Consider the following 19,284-nt stretch of genomic DNA (forward strand, 5'->3'; position numbering starts at 1 on the left):
ATCGTCAAGGGTTTAATAGATAGTTGTTTAACTTGTATTGAAGTTGCTGGTTGGTCAAGAGGTTGACCATAATCTTCACTGCTTACTTTTTTCTTGCTCATTTTTACCTTGCAAAAATTCTCTTGCTAGAAAATCAGGTAATGCGCATTTGATTCTCCTTTAATATGCTTAATAGTAAAATTAAAGCATGATAATATAGCTTGCCATCTAACAAATATTTGTTTAGAAACTATATTTTTAACATCATTATTTAATACACTAGGAGATGCTTTGCAATCAGTTCTGATCAAGAAGGTTTTATTGAACAAATCTTCTTGAAAATGTGAAACACATAGAACAATGGCTAATACTTCTTTTTTAATGGTAGCATAATTTTTTTGGGCTGAATTTCATACACCCGAATGATATTTAACTATTTGTTTTTTAAAGAAGTTTGGAAGAACTTGTTTAAGTATTTCTCCATACCCTAATTCTGAAGCATCTGTTTCTACGATTAGACTTGCCTTAGGGTCTGGTATACTCAGACAGAAAACTTCTTTTACTAAAGATTTAATTTTTTGAACTATTTTAGACATGTCTTCTGTCCAAGGAGGAGGTTGTTTTCTTAGCCTTTTATATAAATGTTCACATAAAATTTTTATTCCTGGTAGAAATTCAGCTACATAATTAAGACATCCTAAGAATCTTTGTAATTGTTTCTTGCCGATAATTTCATTTGGAAACTTTTCTGCAAATTCAACAGATCTCTTAATTAGAGTAATTGTTCCTTGAAAAATTTCATATCATAGAAACCTTACTTTTGTTATAAATATTTTCATTTTCTTTTCAATAGGACAAGACCATTTTCTTTTATAATATTAATAATTTTTTTAGGTGTTGAATATGTTGGTTTATACTTTTAGAATATACAAGAACATCATCTAAGTAGACTATGGTAAAATCTACATATGAATAAAAAATATTATTCATAATTTCTTGAAATTCACTTGGTGTATTTTTTAATTCTTGGAGCATTACATTTCATTCATAATGTCCAAAGGATAATATAAAAGTTGTTTTATATCCATCTTCTTTTTTTACTGATATTTGATAGTATCTAAATTTTAAATCAAATTTAGAAAATACAGTAGCCTTACTTAGTATTTTAATTAAGTCATTTTTGTTTGGTAAGGAGTATCGTATCCATTTTAAGGTTTTATTTAAAGGCTTATATTAATTACTAAACTTGGAGCTCCTCTTTTGATTTCTAAAACTTTCATTACATAAAATCCTGTGCAACTCTAAGGAGATTTTGATGGCCTGATTAGTCCTTTATCTAAGTATTCTTGGATTTTTTTTACACTATGTCAATAATTCTATGTTTATTTGTATCGATTTAACTTTAGTGGGGATATCTTTTTCATTAAAATCATTTTCATAGGGTAGAGATATTTCATGTAATTTTTTATAATGAAAAGCTTTTGGGTTTAGGCTGCACAAGTCCTTTTTTATCCTATCTTCTATCCCTTTTATTAGAGTTTGAATTTTTTGGTCTTCTAATTATTGTTTTATTTTCTTATATACAATTTCTTGGTTTAGATAATTAATCTGTTTCTTTTTTCTTTCTATTATATTAATTTGTGAGGTAACCATTTATTGTAGTAAATTTAGTTCCTTTCTTTTGGATTTTTGTATAAATTCAAATAGAATAGGTTGGTTTGGTATACAATAGGTGGTTACACCATCTACATCGACCGTAAAAAGGTATAATAGCAGTGTGAAAAAATTTTCTAATATAACTTGTTGAGATATTCTTTTTGCTAGGAAAAAGGTAGTTGAAAAGTATATATTTTTCTTACAAATTTTTGTTTTAGAAGTCTTATAGTTTATAGTCATTTTATCATTTTCTACTTTGACAATAGTTTCAGTTATTTTTTTATAGTACTTAGTAGGTATTAATCCTTCTTCGATACAATGTACATCTGCCCCTAAGTCTATCATAGCCACAAACTCAAATTTCTCTATTCCGATCATTATGACTATTTTCTGGTTAATTAATAATGTTAATTCATTAATATAATTAATTGGAGTAATAGTTTCTTCTTCTTCTATTGATTCTAATCTTTCTTTTCTTTTTCGTAATCTTACTATGTTATCTCCTTCTAATTTTAGTATTCTATAGTCAAGAGATATATTTCATTGTTTCAATTCAAAAATTTCGAATTTTAATATTTTTATTTCTTTTTGTAAATATTTTTAAGAAGTTTTTTTTAGGTGTTCTAAACCTATTATATATTTCTTTCATTTCTACTAGCCTTATTTATTCTTTAGATTTTTTTCCTTCCTGATCAGATCATTTAATTGAAATAAGAATTCATCTTTTAAGGGAGAATCTCCTAATTTATCTATTATAAAAATTAAAGTGTTTGATTGTTCTCTAGTTAATGTATTGATTGACTTTTGAGTTCACGTAATTACATTTAAAGATTTTATACAACTATCACAGTTATATATTCCTGGTCTTAGACACAAATCTTCCTCTATTTTAGAAGACTCTGAAGAAGATGGTATATCTAATTGTTGTATAAAATTATATGAATCATCAAAATAATATTCTTTTTTCGTTTCAATTTCTGATTCACTATCAATTAGTATAGCCACTAAAGCTTTTCTTACGTCTTTATTATTAATTTTGTTTATTTTTTCTTCTATTTTATAGTTATTAGCGTAATGACCTGATTTTTTATATTTTCAACAAATTATTTGTTTCATGTTACTTTTCTTTTGATTATTCCATTTTTATTTTTTCCTGTAATTTTTTTGGCTTATTTTCTGTTGTGTAAGGTTCTTTTGATTGATATCTATACCTATTTTCATAATTTTTGTATTTCTTCTCTTAAGGACTCTATTTTGGTTGCTAGGTGCTTTTTCAGTTGTAATGCCATATTGTTGACAAAAATTTCCTAATTCTCATTTATTGCTCATATTTTCTTTTCGCACTTTTTCTTGTAATCTAGTGTCAGTACATATTTCTACACCGATTTGTACTACTATATTATGTATTTGGCCAAAAGTTAGGCCTTCATATGGTATTTGAGGACCGAATAGAAATTGTAGTTTTTGTAAAACTTTTTCAAAAAAATTTGGGTAGGGCAGCTATAAATCTTTCTTTCTAAAAAGGGGCTGCTGCATCATCTCTCATCATAACTTTAGAAATAAGAACATCCTTATACCATTGATAGTTAGTCATTGTAGGGCATTGTAAGTTCATTAGTTGGGTTCCTATTTTATCTTTAAAATATTTGGGTCTCCTAGAAAATTTTTTATAATTGTAAAAATTAAGGTTGATGTGGCGTCTTGTGATTGGTCTTCTGGTTTTATACTACTTAAGATTAATTCTCTTTCTGGTATAGTTAAAAATTTATCCCAACATCCTTTTAATTGTCCCATGAACCCTTGTGTGATCATGAGTGCTGCTTTTCTATCAGTAGCTCGTTTTGCCTTATAAGCAGTTGCTGCTATAGTCATACTACACATTAGGTCTAAAATGGCTTGTTCACTTAAACCATCTAAATTCCATTCTACTAACTCGGATCCAATAAAACTATTTTGTACTAATTGTGTTCTTTCTTCAAGGCTTACATTAGTCGGGGTTGGTCTTGGATAATAATTTCTTAGCTTTGGATAATACTGATTCTTATGTGTCATTTTGTTAATTTCTATTGTATTAACAGCTGCTTTTTCTAGACTTATAGACTTAAGTTTTTTTAACTCATTAATGTCTGCTTTCACATTTGTTTTGAGTTTGATTACATTAGAACTTTGAAACTTATATATAGATTTTTCTATGGGATTAAATTGTTCATGTTTATATTCAATTTTTTTAACTGATTTTTCATAATATTTAGGACTGTATTGGTGTAGTTAAGTTGTTGATGTACCTTTTTAATGTCTCTTTTGTCTACACTTCCTTCTATTCCATAATCTTTATATGGGATGGCTTCTAGATCTAAATTGTGTGCTATGTAAAACCTAAAATTTTTTGAAAATCTCATTACGAGTCAATTTCAAATTATTTATTCATTAAGGATTTTAATTTTAGAAATTATTTTATTAAGGCTAATTAAATCAAGTGTTGATAATTAAATTTGAATTTTTATCTAATTTCATAATTATTGGGTAATTTTCATATTTAAATTATAAAGTTTAGTAATAATAAAATAATAAAGATTTTATGATTTACTTTAAATAATTGAAATTTTAGAAATTAATATTTTAATTTTTATGAATAAAAAAATTAATTATGTTATCTCTAATTACTGAATTAGAGCATTTTCTTGAAATTAATTTGTAATTTATGATCAAATAATATTTCCTTTAAAAATATTTTTTTGAATTAAAATTTGTTTTCAATTACTCTATTACCCCCTAATTTTATTAAAAATTACCTAAACTACCTCTGCCGAACCCTAACCTTAATTTAAAAAAAAAAAAAATCCTAACCCAGCTACCCTTTCCCCCAGAACCAAACAGCATCAGCACAGACACGGTTTTCCTTTTCCATGAAAGAAAGAAATAGAAGCAGAAAGAGAAAGGGAGACAGAGAGCTGCGATAGGAGAGAATGGGAGGGACGAGCCAGCGTCGGTGGGGCCTCGCCATCGCCACTGAGCTGCTCGCTGCTCGTCGCCATCGTCGCTGGTGTGATGCGGAAGAGGGAGCCAGAGGAGAAGAAGAATGACGCCGTTCCTTGTCACGGCCGAAGCTCACCGCGTCGTGCTTGCCACAACCTCGCCGTCGCCGTAGAGCCATTGCTGTCGAGCTGAGTCCAGATGAGGGTTCGAGGGAGAAGCTTCCGCACGTGAGCCAGAGGAGCCCGCTCTCGCCGATCTGCCGCCATTGGAATTACGCATAGAGGACGCGCGAAAGGGAGTCGCTGTGAAGCCCGTCGTCGCCGTCACTTATGGCCAAGCCAGAGAGAGCTCGAGAGCAGAGGAGAGAGAGAGAGAGAGAGAGAGAGAGAGAGAGAGAGAGAGAGAGATCTGAGCCTGAGTTGGGGTCCACCCACCGTGCCCAGCCGCTGCTTGCATCACCGGTGTAACCTCCGTCGGAACCCCCGCCATTACTGCCAGCTTTCATCTCTGTCGTGGTCGATTATGGATGAGAGGAAACGAAGCTGCCTCTGCCATCAGAGAACACTCTACTGGTAAGGGTTTTAATTGTGATTTATGTTTTTTTTAGATTTCGAGAAGGTTTTTATGCTGCGTGGTTATTATAGCTGATCCACCGGAGCTTCTGGTCGCTACCGGAGCTGCTGTCGGGTCAGTTTGGGATGACGACTTGTCCGTTCAGCTATTATCGTAAGTATATTTTAGTTCGAACTCTCGGTGTTAGTATTCGGTTATCAATTATTGAGAATTTTGTGATGATAATATCTCAGGGTTGAGTTTCGAAAATTGTATGATGAAATGAAAGCTGCTGCGATGTCGTCTCACTTCGTTTCTCGTGGTGAGACTAATTGGTTTCGTTCCTTGTTACCCCTATGTTTTATTAACAATTATGTTCTAATTTCATTTAATATCCATTTCGCATTAATCCCAATTTACGTCAGATAAGTCGTCGTTGCTTTGAACCTCGATTGTCGCTGTTGGTATTGCCTGGAATCACTGAGGTTGCTACCGCGAGTTAGGAATAGAAGGACTCTTGACGCGTTAACTTTAAAGGGTTTGACTTTGAGGTAGGGGTTTTTCTAAGGAGCCATTTTATATTTTAGGATTGTTATAAATGGATACTGATGTGAGAATTATATACTTTTTAGTGATTGTATAAGTATTATGTATTGCCTGGCTAGCTTGGATGAATATAATTATATGTTTGATTGGATTATTGTTTGGTTTTGATAAATGGATTGTTGCTTAACTGTTTCTTTAATATTTTGGAAATGAGTTTAATCGGTTGATAATGATTTGTTCTTGAAACGGTTTTCTTGAGATATGAAAATGAGGTGATTGTTGGATTTAGCTTGATTTTGAATTAATTTTGGATTTTGGACCGTTGAAAAGGATTGTGGAGTGGTTTGGTTAGGACCCGAACCGGGTGGCAAGTCCAAGTTTTAGGGGAGGTGCTACCAAAATTTCTATAAAAATCTTAGACTTTGTTTGAAAAGTTATTTAGAAAGGCTTGGATTTGAGAAATTATATTATTTGATTGAAATGAATTGGCTCTGTTTCAAGTGAATTAGTTTTGGATTGGGTTGAGACTTGTGACTTTATATGATTCGAATTTATAATAAATTCTATTTCTATTTTCTTAAACCAAGAATCTATGATTTTAAGAGTTTTAATAAAATTTTAAGAAAATTCAGATAGGTTGTCCTTCCTTAAAGTCTTGAGACTCTGCTGAAAAAATTTTATTACCAAATTCTGTTTTTGGATGACTGATTTTTGGGTCTTTCAAAAGAGATTTTTTATTTGGCCTAGTTGCTGAATCGTCTGGAAATTTTAGAAGGATGTTGTGGAGATATGACTTTTGAAAGAGGAAACTTCTTTTGAGAAAGATGGCTTATAAGCTATAAGTGATTTGAGAAATGTGGATTTTTAAAGTTAAGGCTGGAAGGAATTGATTTTAATTTCTAAGAAAAGAGATTTGAGAAGTGATTTATAGCTTAAATGATGATTTTATGAGTTTGATAATGTTGCATAGTGGAAGTGCTATTATGTTATGAGCCGGAATGACTGTATATAATAATGAATTACTGCTGATTGTGGAATATGTTATGAGTCGGAATAACTGTATATGATAATGAATTATAGCTGATTGTGGAGTATGTTTTGAGCCGAATGGTTGAGTATGAATATGAATGATTTCTAGTTGATAAAGTGATTGTTGCACTTCCAATTATCTGAGATACGAATTTTTCTGGGTGAAAGCAGTGGCTAGCCACCACGTGCTCCAGGTTGAGACTCGATACTCTGCTGATCTTATGTTGTAAGTGGGGCCGAACACTTTAAAAGTTCCGGATGAGCTCGTCCCCGTGAATATACACCAGTGAGGGTGTTGGATGTGAATTATGATTATGATTGTGAATAACTCGAGTTGTGGATGCACGACAGAGGGACAGTCCAATGGTTAGCTACCAGAATTTGTCGGGTCGGTTTTGTAACCGACAGATGAGACTCATCAGCCACTAGGCAAGCATTCATCATATGCATCTATGTGACATTGTTTGGGTGTTCATATTATACTTGGTTTGCCTATGTGATTAATTATGTTTAATTGTTATTTGCTCTACTTGAAGTAATTGTTTGCTTGTGCTTGAACTTTTCTACTTGTGTTTGCGACTAAAACTTTGTTGGACTGTGGTGATTGGTTGTTGTTTGGACTGTTTGGGGCTAGGGCCGTGGTTGATCATGAGGTGGGCCAAAGGCCATGTTTAGTTAATGTTTCTGGTTTAGAAAAGTATGAAAAACTAAGCTGGTTCAGCATATATAAACCTTTCGAAAGGCTTTTGAATTTTTAAGAAACAAAGAGTTTTCTCTTCCAGAAAAGATTTAAGCTTTTTAATAGTAAACTTCTACTTTTGAAAAGATGCATAAGGCGGTTATTAATAATCACTATAACGAATTCATCTTGCGTATCCTATTATAGTAATTCTGCAACCCTATAGTAAGAACCCTTTCGAGGATGATGTTCTCACTCCTCTACAGGTCTTTTCTTTTTCAGGTTACGGATGACGAAGTTCGGAAGAGCTTATTTCTTTTCTGTTAAACGATATTTTTATTTTGTTTTAGTATTTATGTTTCCCTCGCCTTTAACTTTGCAAGTTTTGTAAGAGCTAGGGATAGGATTTTGATATGAGATACTTGTAAATTAATATGTATATGTAAATATATATGTATTTCCTGTGAGTATTGTACTTTATATTGTAAGTATGAATGTATGTTCTTGAATTATTCGGTTTAAGATTTGAACAGGCTCATATTTTAATATTAAATATTATAAGAGTCGTCATAATACCTGAACTATCAGAGTGACGCAGCCGGAAGCGTGACATTTTGATAGTTAGGGTGTTACATGCTACCTGTAGTTTTATGATTTCTTTTGGTGGATATTGGGATTCTATCGTTTGTCCTGTATTTGTTTTTCAAGTAGTAGTTGTCTTAGTTAAAGGACAAAATTCTTTTTTGAAATCGTGAAAGTAATTTTTTAACCAGTCAAAGAAATATAAATTGATTTTATTTTTTATTAAGTAATCATAAAATTCTTTTTTTATTTCTATAGTTTCCTCTTCAGAATATCTAGTAAAATACCATTTTCTTAATTCTGTATTATATTCTGCATTAAAATTTTTACTAATCCAATTTTTATCAATCTCAAAAGGTTCTTCTTTTATTATAACTCTTAGGATTTGAGAGGTAGTTGGTGAATAATTATTTTCTGTCCCATATAAAGGAGTTGCTATATGTGGTCTATTGTTATTTATTCCTGTAACTTCATCATTTATGACGGAATTATCTATAGAATGTCTAGGTGAAATTTCTTCTTTATTCTAGTAGTTTGGTATTCTAACTAAGTGTAAATTATTCATTCTTAGTCTAATATTTGGACCTTCTCTAATAATGTCCCTAATTTCTGTATTTTTTATTTTATCTTCTTTTACTATATCTTCTAAAATCCATTCTTTAAGAATATTCTTCATTAGTTCTTAATGTTAGAATTTTTTAAATATTTGAACAAAAAACCTTTGTAAATAAGTATGAATAATAATAATTTCGTCTTTTGATGATTTTCTTCTAACCTTAATGTTATATATATATATATATATATATAAAATGTTTTCCATCTTTGACGTTTTGAGTGTAATGATAATTATCGTTTTTGTTTATTTTTTTTCATAAGCTCTTAAATATATTATTATTTTTTAAATATTATGTATTTTTTTTATTTAGGTGTCATCATAATGTTTTACTACCGTTACTTTACCACTTAAGTGTAAAATTTTGTGTGTAAGAAAATTACAAATAACATGACAATAAATATTCAATTACATAATAAATAGTTAAAATCAAATGTTCTAGTACATATTCATTTTTATTTGTTTAAACTCTCAATTTCAAATTTCTTTGAAGACAATACTTAATTTTTCACTTTATTACTTAAAATGGCGAGTGTATTTGCCAAAAAATGTGTGCAAGTGGTAACATTCATCTTTTCTCAAACAATTCCATTAAAAAGTTGTTAGCTATAAACATTTAGCTTGATTGAAAAATTACAAAATGAAAAGAACCCAGAGGCCACAATATTCAGTAGTTATCAAACAAAGCAAATAATAATCAATAATAAGAAGTTAAGTATTCATAGTAAAAAGGCATCTTTATATATCGATTTTTCTTTCCTGTTGATAGAAGTTATCATTAACATACACACATACTTTAACAAGAATATGAATAATAATTACAACAACAATAATAATAGTAATATAATACTATAAAAGTAATAATCAATTATTGGTGGACCTACAAGTCTTCCTAACTTCTCCAAGAAGACCAGTGAGCACATTAAAAGTAGTCATCTTAGTGAATAACTCAGCAAACCTCTTTGGGAACAACGTATCATCTTCCGCCATCTGTCTCACGGTGGGACCCGTCCTAGGATCATCTTTTAACGAAGAATCCGACAGCAACAAAGCCTTGTTCTGTACAAGGTTCTTAAAGTAGCGGTTGTCCAATGCATAAGGCGTTTCATCAAAGTTCACATTAGGGTTCCTGAATTGTGGTGTTCCAGGATTAGCGCAAAGTCTCCTCAAATCTTCCACATATGGCAATGGAAGCACTGGATCAGGCTTCTGCGTGTTTCTGAAGTTGTAAACCCTATCCATGAAAAGATCACAGTGTGCTGTACCAACGGAGTGTGCACCCAAGAGCACCACCATTTCCTCTTGATTGAAACCCAGCCTCCTAAAGATGGCGGACATCTGGTCTATCGTGGCAGTCGGCGAGGCCAGGTTCTGATCTGCCGCGGTAGCCAGGGAGTTGAGGGCGTCCCTGCGTCCTCCTAGAGGACGCTGGCGGACTCCCCCAGCTATTGCCATCGCCTCGTTGGCTGAAAAAGCAATCGCATCTGCACATGACACTGTCTGTGGACACTCTTCCTCCAATCTCATTTTTAGGTCGTCAATCAGATCGGCACCTTTGAGGCTCATTCCGTTGAAGATTGAACCCTTCTCCACTTTATCTCCTTGCCCAATGGAGTCTAGCAAGATCGAGGCATCACAACCCTATTAAAAATCATGCCCACAAATATAATTATTAAATGAGAAATGTAACATATCAATTATAGGTAAAAAAGGATAAATTTTGTTAATCATATAACTCTGTTCTTGTTAAATTAAGGTAAAAATTCACATTTTATTTTACAAATATTAATAGTTAAAAAATCGTTGCATAATAATTTAATAAAATATATCAAATCATCTAATAATTCATAATTATTAACTTTACATGAAAATAACTGCATTAAATTTTCATTTTAAATTAACTTCTATTTATATCAACATAAAATATGATCCATAAAACAAAGGTGATTGAATGAATGGATAAATTATGTTTCTTTATCTAAATTAAACTCTACATGTATATACAATTACATAGGTTTTAAATAATTTTTTAGCAAAGTGCGTTATTAGAATAATCAAATGTTTTTGTGGTGAACATTCATATATAGCTGTGAGGTTGATAGTTAAAACGCCTAGACGAACACAACTAAGTTTCCAATTTTGAATATAATAATATTAGTTTGGAAAGACTTACACCAACAGCACAATCATGGAATGCAAGACGAATAATGTTAGCAGGTGCAGATGGATTTGTCTTTATAAGTTCTGCCAACCAATCAGCCACAATCTTCTCTGCATTAGGGCAACTTCTATCGTAGAACCCCACCGACAGACCACCTAAGTTATTAGTAATAACCATCTGTGCAGGCTTAAAATCAGCCGGCTCTGCAGGCTGAGCAGCCGAATCAGGAATTATCACTGCTTGAGGTGGCGGCGGCGATCCTCCCATGCCGTATGCACCAGCAATATATGAACCCCTGGGCTCGTTTACTTGGGCTCCCGGCGGGTCTTGATTATCATTTCCTTGAGCCTGTTGTTCTTGTTGTTCTTGTTGTTGTTGTTGTCGTCCATGTCTGAAGTGAAAGCCAAAGCCGTTGAAAAAGTCATCCAGGTCTGCCTTTGAAGGAACGACGATCAGGCTCAGCACCAAAAGCGCCACCAGCAGTGGCCGTGGCAACTTCATTTTAAGCAAAATAATGATAACTCGATTGGTTTGAGGTATGAGAAATTGAGGAAGCCTTTTTATAATTCAATAGAGTTTTAACTCAAAACAACTATGATGAGTTGGTAGTTTCTAATATTGTTATGGTTAATTTTCTTCAAGTAACTATAAGGGAAATTGTTGTGTTCGCAAGAGCGAATAGAACATTGCTTTAGTTTGACGGTGTGTTTTATTAGGTTGCTGTCTATATATGGAGATTGAAAACCGTTGTGTTGGTTATTATGAACCTGTGTTAGTTTGTTTTGCGTTCAGAGATTGCCATGGGAAATTCCGTTTGGGTTTTCAGATAAGAGAGAAGCCTTAAAATGGTGGATATAGATAAATTTGAGGAAAATTAATTAGGCTGCTAATTATAGTTTGAGGCTACAATTCATTTTTTCCACTTTTGATATTTAGTTTATGTGCGGTGGGCCTCCTCTCTTCCCTTTTTCTTATCCCATGGTTGAGAGCGAGACAATAATGTATGTTAAAAGTATTTCTACCCTCCAGTATCATTTAGAATTTTATAAGAATATATAAATATAAAGAGGGAATATATTTTCAAGTGAAAATTTTAATAAATGAGGGATGTTAAATAAAAATTTAGTTAAATAAATTAAATTATTTAATAATTTTTAATTATTAATTTCACGTAAAATTAACAACACTTAAATTTTGACTGTATTTTTATTTGGAACTTTATTGAGCCCTCAAATATTTTAATATGTTTAACTAAACTGTTATATTTAACAGGTATCTATATCTTAATTATTATTCATAAAAAGAGATTTCTTATAAATAGTCACTTAAATATTAACTTGAGTTTAAAATAAATATCACTTTTTTGTAAACTTCTTTTATATACATTATAATTTAGTGTTAAGAATGATTAATAAAAAATTAGAGAAGAGAAAAAAAAAGTATGCCATAAAAAGAAAATATACCAAATATAAATATAAGTTAAATATCATTTAACGTTCGGACTAATACTGCCAAAGCACACATCATAAATTAATGATAAACATCGTCACATTTTTTCATTGCAACACTGTTGGATTTTTTTTTCTCTTCATTGTGAGGTTCAAGTTTAGTTTTTTGGAATGTTTCTTTATATTTATTATGTCACAATTCTAATCAGATTTGTAGGGATTATTTTGAGAGTGAAATTATAGCTATCAAAGTGAGAGAGAAAAGAAAAAACAGAATTTTTGTTTTTATACAAAACAATAAATTTTAAATAATAGTTTTTTATTTATTCACCGTTGGATCGGTTTAAAATTTAAACTACATTTTCCTCTTATTTTGTTCTCCATTTTTTATTTCTGGAGATGTTGATTAGAGATCTACAGTAAAAAAAATTGGTTTTACAAGAGAGAAAATAGATTTCTCATTTTCATGCAAAGCATCAATTTTTGAACAGCAATTTCTCATTCATTCACCGTTGGATCAATGTGAAATGTGGGCTGCAGATTCTTTTCATTTTGTACGGTGGAGATTTAGATTTGAGATCTACAGAGAAAAAAATAGGCTTCAAACAACAGCTCTATTTTTTGGGTATTTTTCATCTTCTTCCTTCTCATTTGTAAGCTTTGTTATTTTGATATTTTGACTAGTTATATGCACGATTTGTGCTTTGTTTAAGATTCTCTTGTACCTCATTTGATTATAGTGAAACTATTTCATTGGTCTAGATGACTTATGATTTTTACCTCTCACGTTGAGGAGGTTTTCCATGTTAAAATCTTGGTGTGTTCTTGTTATTGCTTTACTTGCTATATTTGCTTGTTCATAGTTAGTGCCATATTATGTTGTGAGTGCTTTTATATTGTTCTCGTATTGGATATTTGTGTTGTTTCCGCTACTGGGCTCTTTCATACTGGCATCAAAGCTTGTTGGTATTTTTTTGGGCTTGTGATTCTGTGAACAATGGAAGCTAATACTAATACTAGTAGAATGATCACTCTTAATGGTCCTAATTATGATTTGTGGAAATAAAAAATAGAAGATCTGCTTTATATCAAGAATTTTAATTTCATCAACCAGTTTTTGGTACAGAAAAGTCTAATGATAAATCTGATGACGATTGGACTTTGTTACATAGACAAGTTTATGGATATATAGGCAGTGGGTTAACGATAATGTGTTGAACCATATTATTAGAGAGACACATGTTCGGAGCCTTTGGATTAAGTTTGAACAGTTGTATACTCAAAAAACTAGGAATAACAAGATGTTTTTGATCAAGCAGTTGTTGGCTTTGAAACATACAGATGGAACATCAATGACAGATTACTTGAATAACTTTCAATGAATAATGAATCAGTTATCTTCCATGGGTATCAAGTTTGATGAAAAGGTTCAATGATTGTTACTTCTTAGCTCCTTACCAGACTCGTGGAAAATTCTAAGAATTTCATTGTCCAATTCTGCTCCTGATGATGTAATCTATATGGATCTTGCCAAGAGCAGTGTTTTGAATGAAGAAATGAGAAGAAACTTACAAGACACATCGAATACACATTCAGATGTTCTTATTTTTGAGTCTAGATAAAAATATTGAGTATCATCATTGTGGTCAAAAAGGACATGTGAAAAGATTTTGTTGGCAGCTAAAGAAGGAGAAATCCAAGGCAAGTAAATACAAGAGCAAAAATAAAGATGATGGTAGCAATGAAGACAAGGTTAATGTAACTTATGATGATTTTTTTCTTGTTGAGAAGTTTGAATCTGTTAACCTTGTTGATAATGGCACTAATTGGTTGATTGATAGTAGTGCTTCTATTCATGTTACATTTAGGAGAGATTTTTTTACATCTTATACTTCTGGTAATTTTGGTGATGTGAAAATGGCTCATCAAGGAGTTACAAAATGTGCCCGTATTGGACAGATTTGCTTAGAAACCTCCAATGGTACCAAGTTGACTTTGAAGCATGTATAGCATATTCCAAATATTCGGTTGAACTTACTTTCTGTTGGTAAGTTGTATGATGAAGACTTAGATAGCTCATCCTCTCGTGATAGTTGGAAGCTCACCAAAGGTTCTATGATTTTTGCTAGAGGTACACGACACTCTACTCTTTATTTAACTCATGCAAAGATTGTGAAATATGTTGTTAATGCTGCTGAGTTTGTTGATGGAACTGATTTATAGTATAAGAGATTACGTCATATGAGTGAGAAAGGTATGAATATGTTATCCAAGAGGAATCTTTTATCTGGTTGCAAGATTCCTTTACAAAAGTGCAACCATTGCTTTGCTGGAAAATAAAATAGGATTTCTTTCAAGAGCCATCCACCTTTAAAGAAGCCGGAGATACTTGACTTGGTGCATTAATTCTAATGTATGTGGGCCGATGAAGACACTAACACTTGGAGGGTCTATCTATTTTGTAAGCTTTATTGATGACCATTCTAGGAAATTATAGGTTTACACTTTGAAGACCAAAGATCAAGTTTTGAATGTGTTCAAGCAATTTCAAATTTCTGTTAAAAGAGAAACTGGGAAAAAGTTGAAATGTATTCATACTGACAATGATGGTGAGTACTCAGATCCATTTGATGCTTATTGTAAAGAGCATAGTATAAGACATCAGAAGACTCTTCCGAAGACTCCTAAGTTGAATGGCTTGGTTGAAAGGATGAACAGAACATTGGTTGAAAGAGTTAGGTACTTATTGTGACAGTCTAGATTGGCAAAATCCTTTTGGGGTGAAACTTTGAGCACATGTCTTGAACCAGACACCATGTGTTTCCTTGCAATTTAAAGTGTCAAAGAATATATGGCCAAGTAAAAATATTTCTTATGATCGTTTAAGAGTGTTTGGATGTAAAGCCTTTGTTCATATTCCCAAAGATGAGAGATCCAAGTTTGATGTAAAGACTAGGCAGTGTATTTTTATTGCCTATGGCATGGATGAGTTTGGTTACAGATTTTATGATCGTGTTAGCAAGAAGGTGATTCGTAGTAGAGATGTTGTCTTTGTTGAAGACCAAACATTGAAGGATATTGATAATACGGAGAAGCCAATGGCCCAGTCTAGTGATGATTTTTCTGACTTAGATTCCCTCTATGCCTATGGTAGAAGATGGTAGAGTTAAAGCTCAAAATAATGAGCATGATACAGGTGCAGGTGAAGATGGAACAGTTAATCCAACCCTTAATAAAGTTGGTGATGATGATTAAGATGAACAACTATCTTTGAAAATTTCTGCAAATGCACTCAGAAGATCTATAAGAGAGAGGAAGCTTTCGTCAAGGTATTCTCCACATGAGTTTGTTTTGTTGACTGATGGGAGAAAACTTGAATGTTTTGGAGAGACTGTTGAAGATAGAAGCAAATTTCAATAGATTGAAGCTATGCAAGAAGAAATAAAGTCCTTGCCTAAGAATAATACCTATGAGTTGGTGAAACTACCGAAGGGTATGCGAGTTTTAAAGAACAAATGGATATTCAAAATCAAGAATGAAGAACACAATTCTAAGCCTCGATATAAAGCCAGATTGGTTGTTAGAGGCTTTAGTCAGAGAAAAGGTGTTGATTATGAGGAGATTTTTTCTCCTGTTGTGAGGATGTCATCTATTCGTGCTGTGCTCGAATTAGCAGCTTCTCTTGATCTGGAGATTGAGAAAATGGATGTAAAGCTAGCTTTTCTTAATGGTGATTTAGATAAGGAGATCTACATGAAGCAACTAGTGGACTTTGTTGTTAAAAGAAAGAAAGATTTTATGTTCAGGTTTAAGAAGAGTCTTTATGGGTTAAAGCAAGCTCCAAGACACTGGTACAAGAAGTTTAAATCTATTATGGGAGAGCATGGTTACCTTAAGATAACTTCAGATCATTGTGTATTTGTGTAAAATATTTATGATGGTGATTTTATCATTCTTTTTCTTTATGTGGATGATATTTTAATTGTGGGTAAGAATGCTTTGAGGATTAATAAGTTGAAGAAACGGTTGAGCAAGTTCTTTGCTATAAAGGACTTGTGTCTTACCAAACAAATTTTAGGCATGTTTATTACTCATTATAGAGATTCCAAGAAGCTTTATTTGTCACAGGAGAAGTACATAAAGAAGGTGCTTCAAAGGTTTGGCATGAATAATGCCAAATGTGTTGCCAATTCTTTTGCTTCTCATTTTAAGTTGAGTACCAAGCAGTGTCCAACCACTGATGAAGAGAAATAAATAATGAATGAAATTCCTTACGCCTCAGTTGTTGGAAGCTTGATGTATGTTATGGTGTGTACTAGACCAGATATTGCTCATGCGGTTGGTACTGTGAGTCGTTTTCTCTCTAATCCAGACATGGCAGGAGATGTTGATTCTTGAAAGTCTACTTCAAGTTATTTGGTCAAATTTGCAGGGGGAGCTATTTCATGGTAGTCAAGGCTACAGAAGTGTGTTGTAATTTCTACCACAGAAGTAAAGTTTATTGCAGCAACTAAAGCATGTAAAGAGTTATTATGGATGAAGAAGTTTCTTGTCGTACTTAGTTTTAAGCAAGAACGTTATGTGTTGTTGTGTAATAGTCAAAGTGCTATTCATCTTGCCAAGAATTCTACTTTTCATGCAAGATCTAAATATATTGATGTTAGGTATCACTAGATGCGGAATATGTTAGATTCCAAGTTGTTGAAACTTGAGAAATTTCACACTGATGATGGTGCAGACAAAAGCAATGTCAAGAGATAAGTTTGAAACATGTTGTTTGATCTCCAGAATGATGAGGGCCTCCACCTAGTCGAGAAGGGGAAGATTTGTTGGGTTTTTTTTCTCTCCTTTCTGAGACCCAAGCCTAATTTTTTGGGAGTTTTTCTTTGCTCCCATTATGTCGCAACCCTAATTAGATTTTTTAGGGTTATTTTGAGAGTAAGAGTATAGCTATCAAAGTGAGAGAGAAGAGGGAAAATAGAATTTCTATTTTTATGCAAAGCAGTAAATTTTAAATAGTATTTTCTCATTCATTCACCGTTAGATCCACCTAAAATTTGGACTACAATTTTCTCTTATATTGTTCTCCTTTCTGGACGGTGGAGATGTATATTAGAGGTTTGCAGTGGGAGAAATTAGTTTCGCAAGAGAGAAAATATATTTTTCATTTTTATGAAGAGTAACAATCTTTGAATAAACGCTTCTCATTTGTTCACCATTCGATCAATGTGAAATTTGGACTGCAGATTCTTTTCATCTTATTCTACATTCTGGACGATAGAGATTTTGATTTGAGGTCTTTAGAAAGAGAAATAAGATTCGAACAGCAGCTCCTTTTTTGGAAATTTTTCATCTTCTTCCTTCTCATTTGTAAGCTTTAGTACTTTGATGTTTTGGCTGGTTATATGCACGATTTGTGCTTTGTTTGAGATTCTTGTGTACCTCATTTGATTATAGTAAAGTTATTTTATTAGTCTAGACGATTCGTGATTTTTATTTCTCATATTAAAAAAAATTTATATTAAAATTTTGGTGTGTTCTTATTATTAATTTACTTGCTATATTTATTTATTTGAAATTATTGTCATATCATATTGTGAATATTTTTATATTATTTTTGTATTATTTCTGCTGCTAGATTCTTTCACACACTACATAGATATATGTTTTTGACAGAAATATATGAATGAGAACGTTATTTAGTGAAATAGAGTGAAATAAGTGGTCATTATGCAGAAGAATAAGAAAAAGATGAACTATTATTAAAAGATAGTACTAATTCTTTTGCACTTTGACCAAAAATGTCATTAAAAAATTCATTATTAATAGATCTTAAAATTTTATTAGACATGAGATGACACATTATTTTTAAGGAGTTATATGAGCAAGACTATGCTATTACAATATAGATGGTAGTAAAAAACAACACACATTTGATATAGTGGAAACATAAATTCTTGAAGTTTTTTTTCAATTAAAAGGGCCATAGGCCAAAGACAAAACAAAAATTAAGCCACAACTATTTTTGAAAATTAGGGTTGACAATGAGTAGGGTAGGAGTTTGAACCCTAATATAATTCTATTTGAGGTTGGGAATTTCATTAAAATTTTATTCTATCTTATCCATGAATTGAGAATCTCTCAACCCTAACTCTATCAGCACTCTAAAATTATAAACCCTATCCGCAGAAATATCAATTTTTTTTAAAACAAATACAAAATTCAGTCATTCCAAATTTCATACATATTAATAAAATAAAAAATAAAAATCAAATTAAAATTTAAATTAAAATTAATAAAATATTAAAAAAATCCAACATAAAATTATAAATATACATATTATTATATTAATAAAATAAAAAATAAAAAATTAAGTTTAAATTAAAATATTTTATAATTATTTTTACTTTTATAATTGTAAATGATTTATTTGTATATTTATTCTTTTCTTCTGGACAGCTCTTTTTAAATTTGAGTAAATAATTAAATTAATTTTTAAAAAATTATGTGATCTCTAAATTAATTTTTAAAATTTTTAAATTAAATTAAAAATTAAAAAATAAAACTGAAAAAAATAAAACCCTTTTTTTCCTCTCGCTCTCGGGTAAGGGGACTCTTTTATGGTTTGTTTATGCTGTACTTTTTTCATGTTCATGAACTTAAGAGTGGTGGAGTGTTGTTTTTTCCTTATAGCCTTGGTTTTTCTCCCTCTTTCATGAGTAGAATCTGCTCTTCACTGTTGGGATCTCGTCCTCGTCTGTTCTTCAGAGGCCACGCCACGCGGAAACCAGGCCGTACCACCGACAGCTTTGTGTGCTTTAAGGAGAAGAACCCATGTGAGTTATTTTGCGTTTTTGCCTCTTCTTTTCTCCCATACGCGACTTGAATGTTCACGATTACCACCACCACCAATGAGCAAGTCTTCATCGGAAGGACCCTCGAGCTCTCCCATGCACCAATTTGGGTTTTCCATCTTGACCACCACCGGTGTTCTACGGTGGCTCTCTTTTGCACCCAGCTGAACAAAGGTGCCATTTTTGTATATATTTTTATGTTTTTTAGA

General features: G+C 31.9%; 1 protein-coding gene and 1 long non-coding RNA gene across 3 annotated transcripts; one reads left to right on the forward strand and one right to left on the reverse strand.

Annotated features, from left to right (window-relative positions):
* Positions 1 to 4,440: 4,440 nt before the first annotated feature.
* Positions 4,441 to 7,939, forward strand: LOC140184576 (uncharacterized). 2 transcript variants are annotated; one of them, XR_011881647.1, is made up of 6 exons: positions 4,489 to 5,183; positions 5,256 to 5,337; positions 5,418 to 5,485; positions 5,589 to 5,714; positions 6,910 to 7,167; positions 7,684 to 7,939. It is a non-coding gene; the product is annotated as an uncharacterized lncRNA (long non-coding RNA). The 2 variants fall into 2 exon arrangements; XR_011881646.1 differs by lacking the exon at positions 6,910 to 7,167 and having other exon boundaries at positions 4,441 to 5,183.
* Positions 7,940 to 9,330: 1,391 nt separating this feature from the next.
* On the reverse strand, positions 9,331 to 11,672 carry LOC112801165 (peroxidase C1C). The gene is made up of 2 exons (XM_025843742.3): positions 10,786 to 11,672; positions 9,331 to 10,253 (listed from the first exon to the last, which is right to left on the reverse strand). Exons 1-2 carry the CDS (start codon positions 11,272 to 11,274, stop codon positions 9,477 to 9,479), a joined length of 1,266 nt encoding a protein of 421 aa, XP_025699527.1. The 5' UTR covers positions 11,275 to 11,672; the 3' UTR covers positions 9,331 to 9,476.
* Positions 11,673 to 19,284: the final 7,612 nt, after the last annotated feature.

Source organism: Arachis hypogaea, chromosome 5 (genome assembly GCF_003086295.3).
Source record: "Arachis hypogaea cultivar Tifrunner chromosome 5, arahy.Tifrunner.gnm2.J5K5, whole genome shotgun sequence".
NCBI lineage: Eukaryota > Viridiplantae > Streptophyta > Magnoliopsida > Fabales > Fabaceae > Arachis > Arachis hypogaea.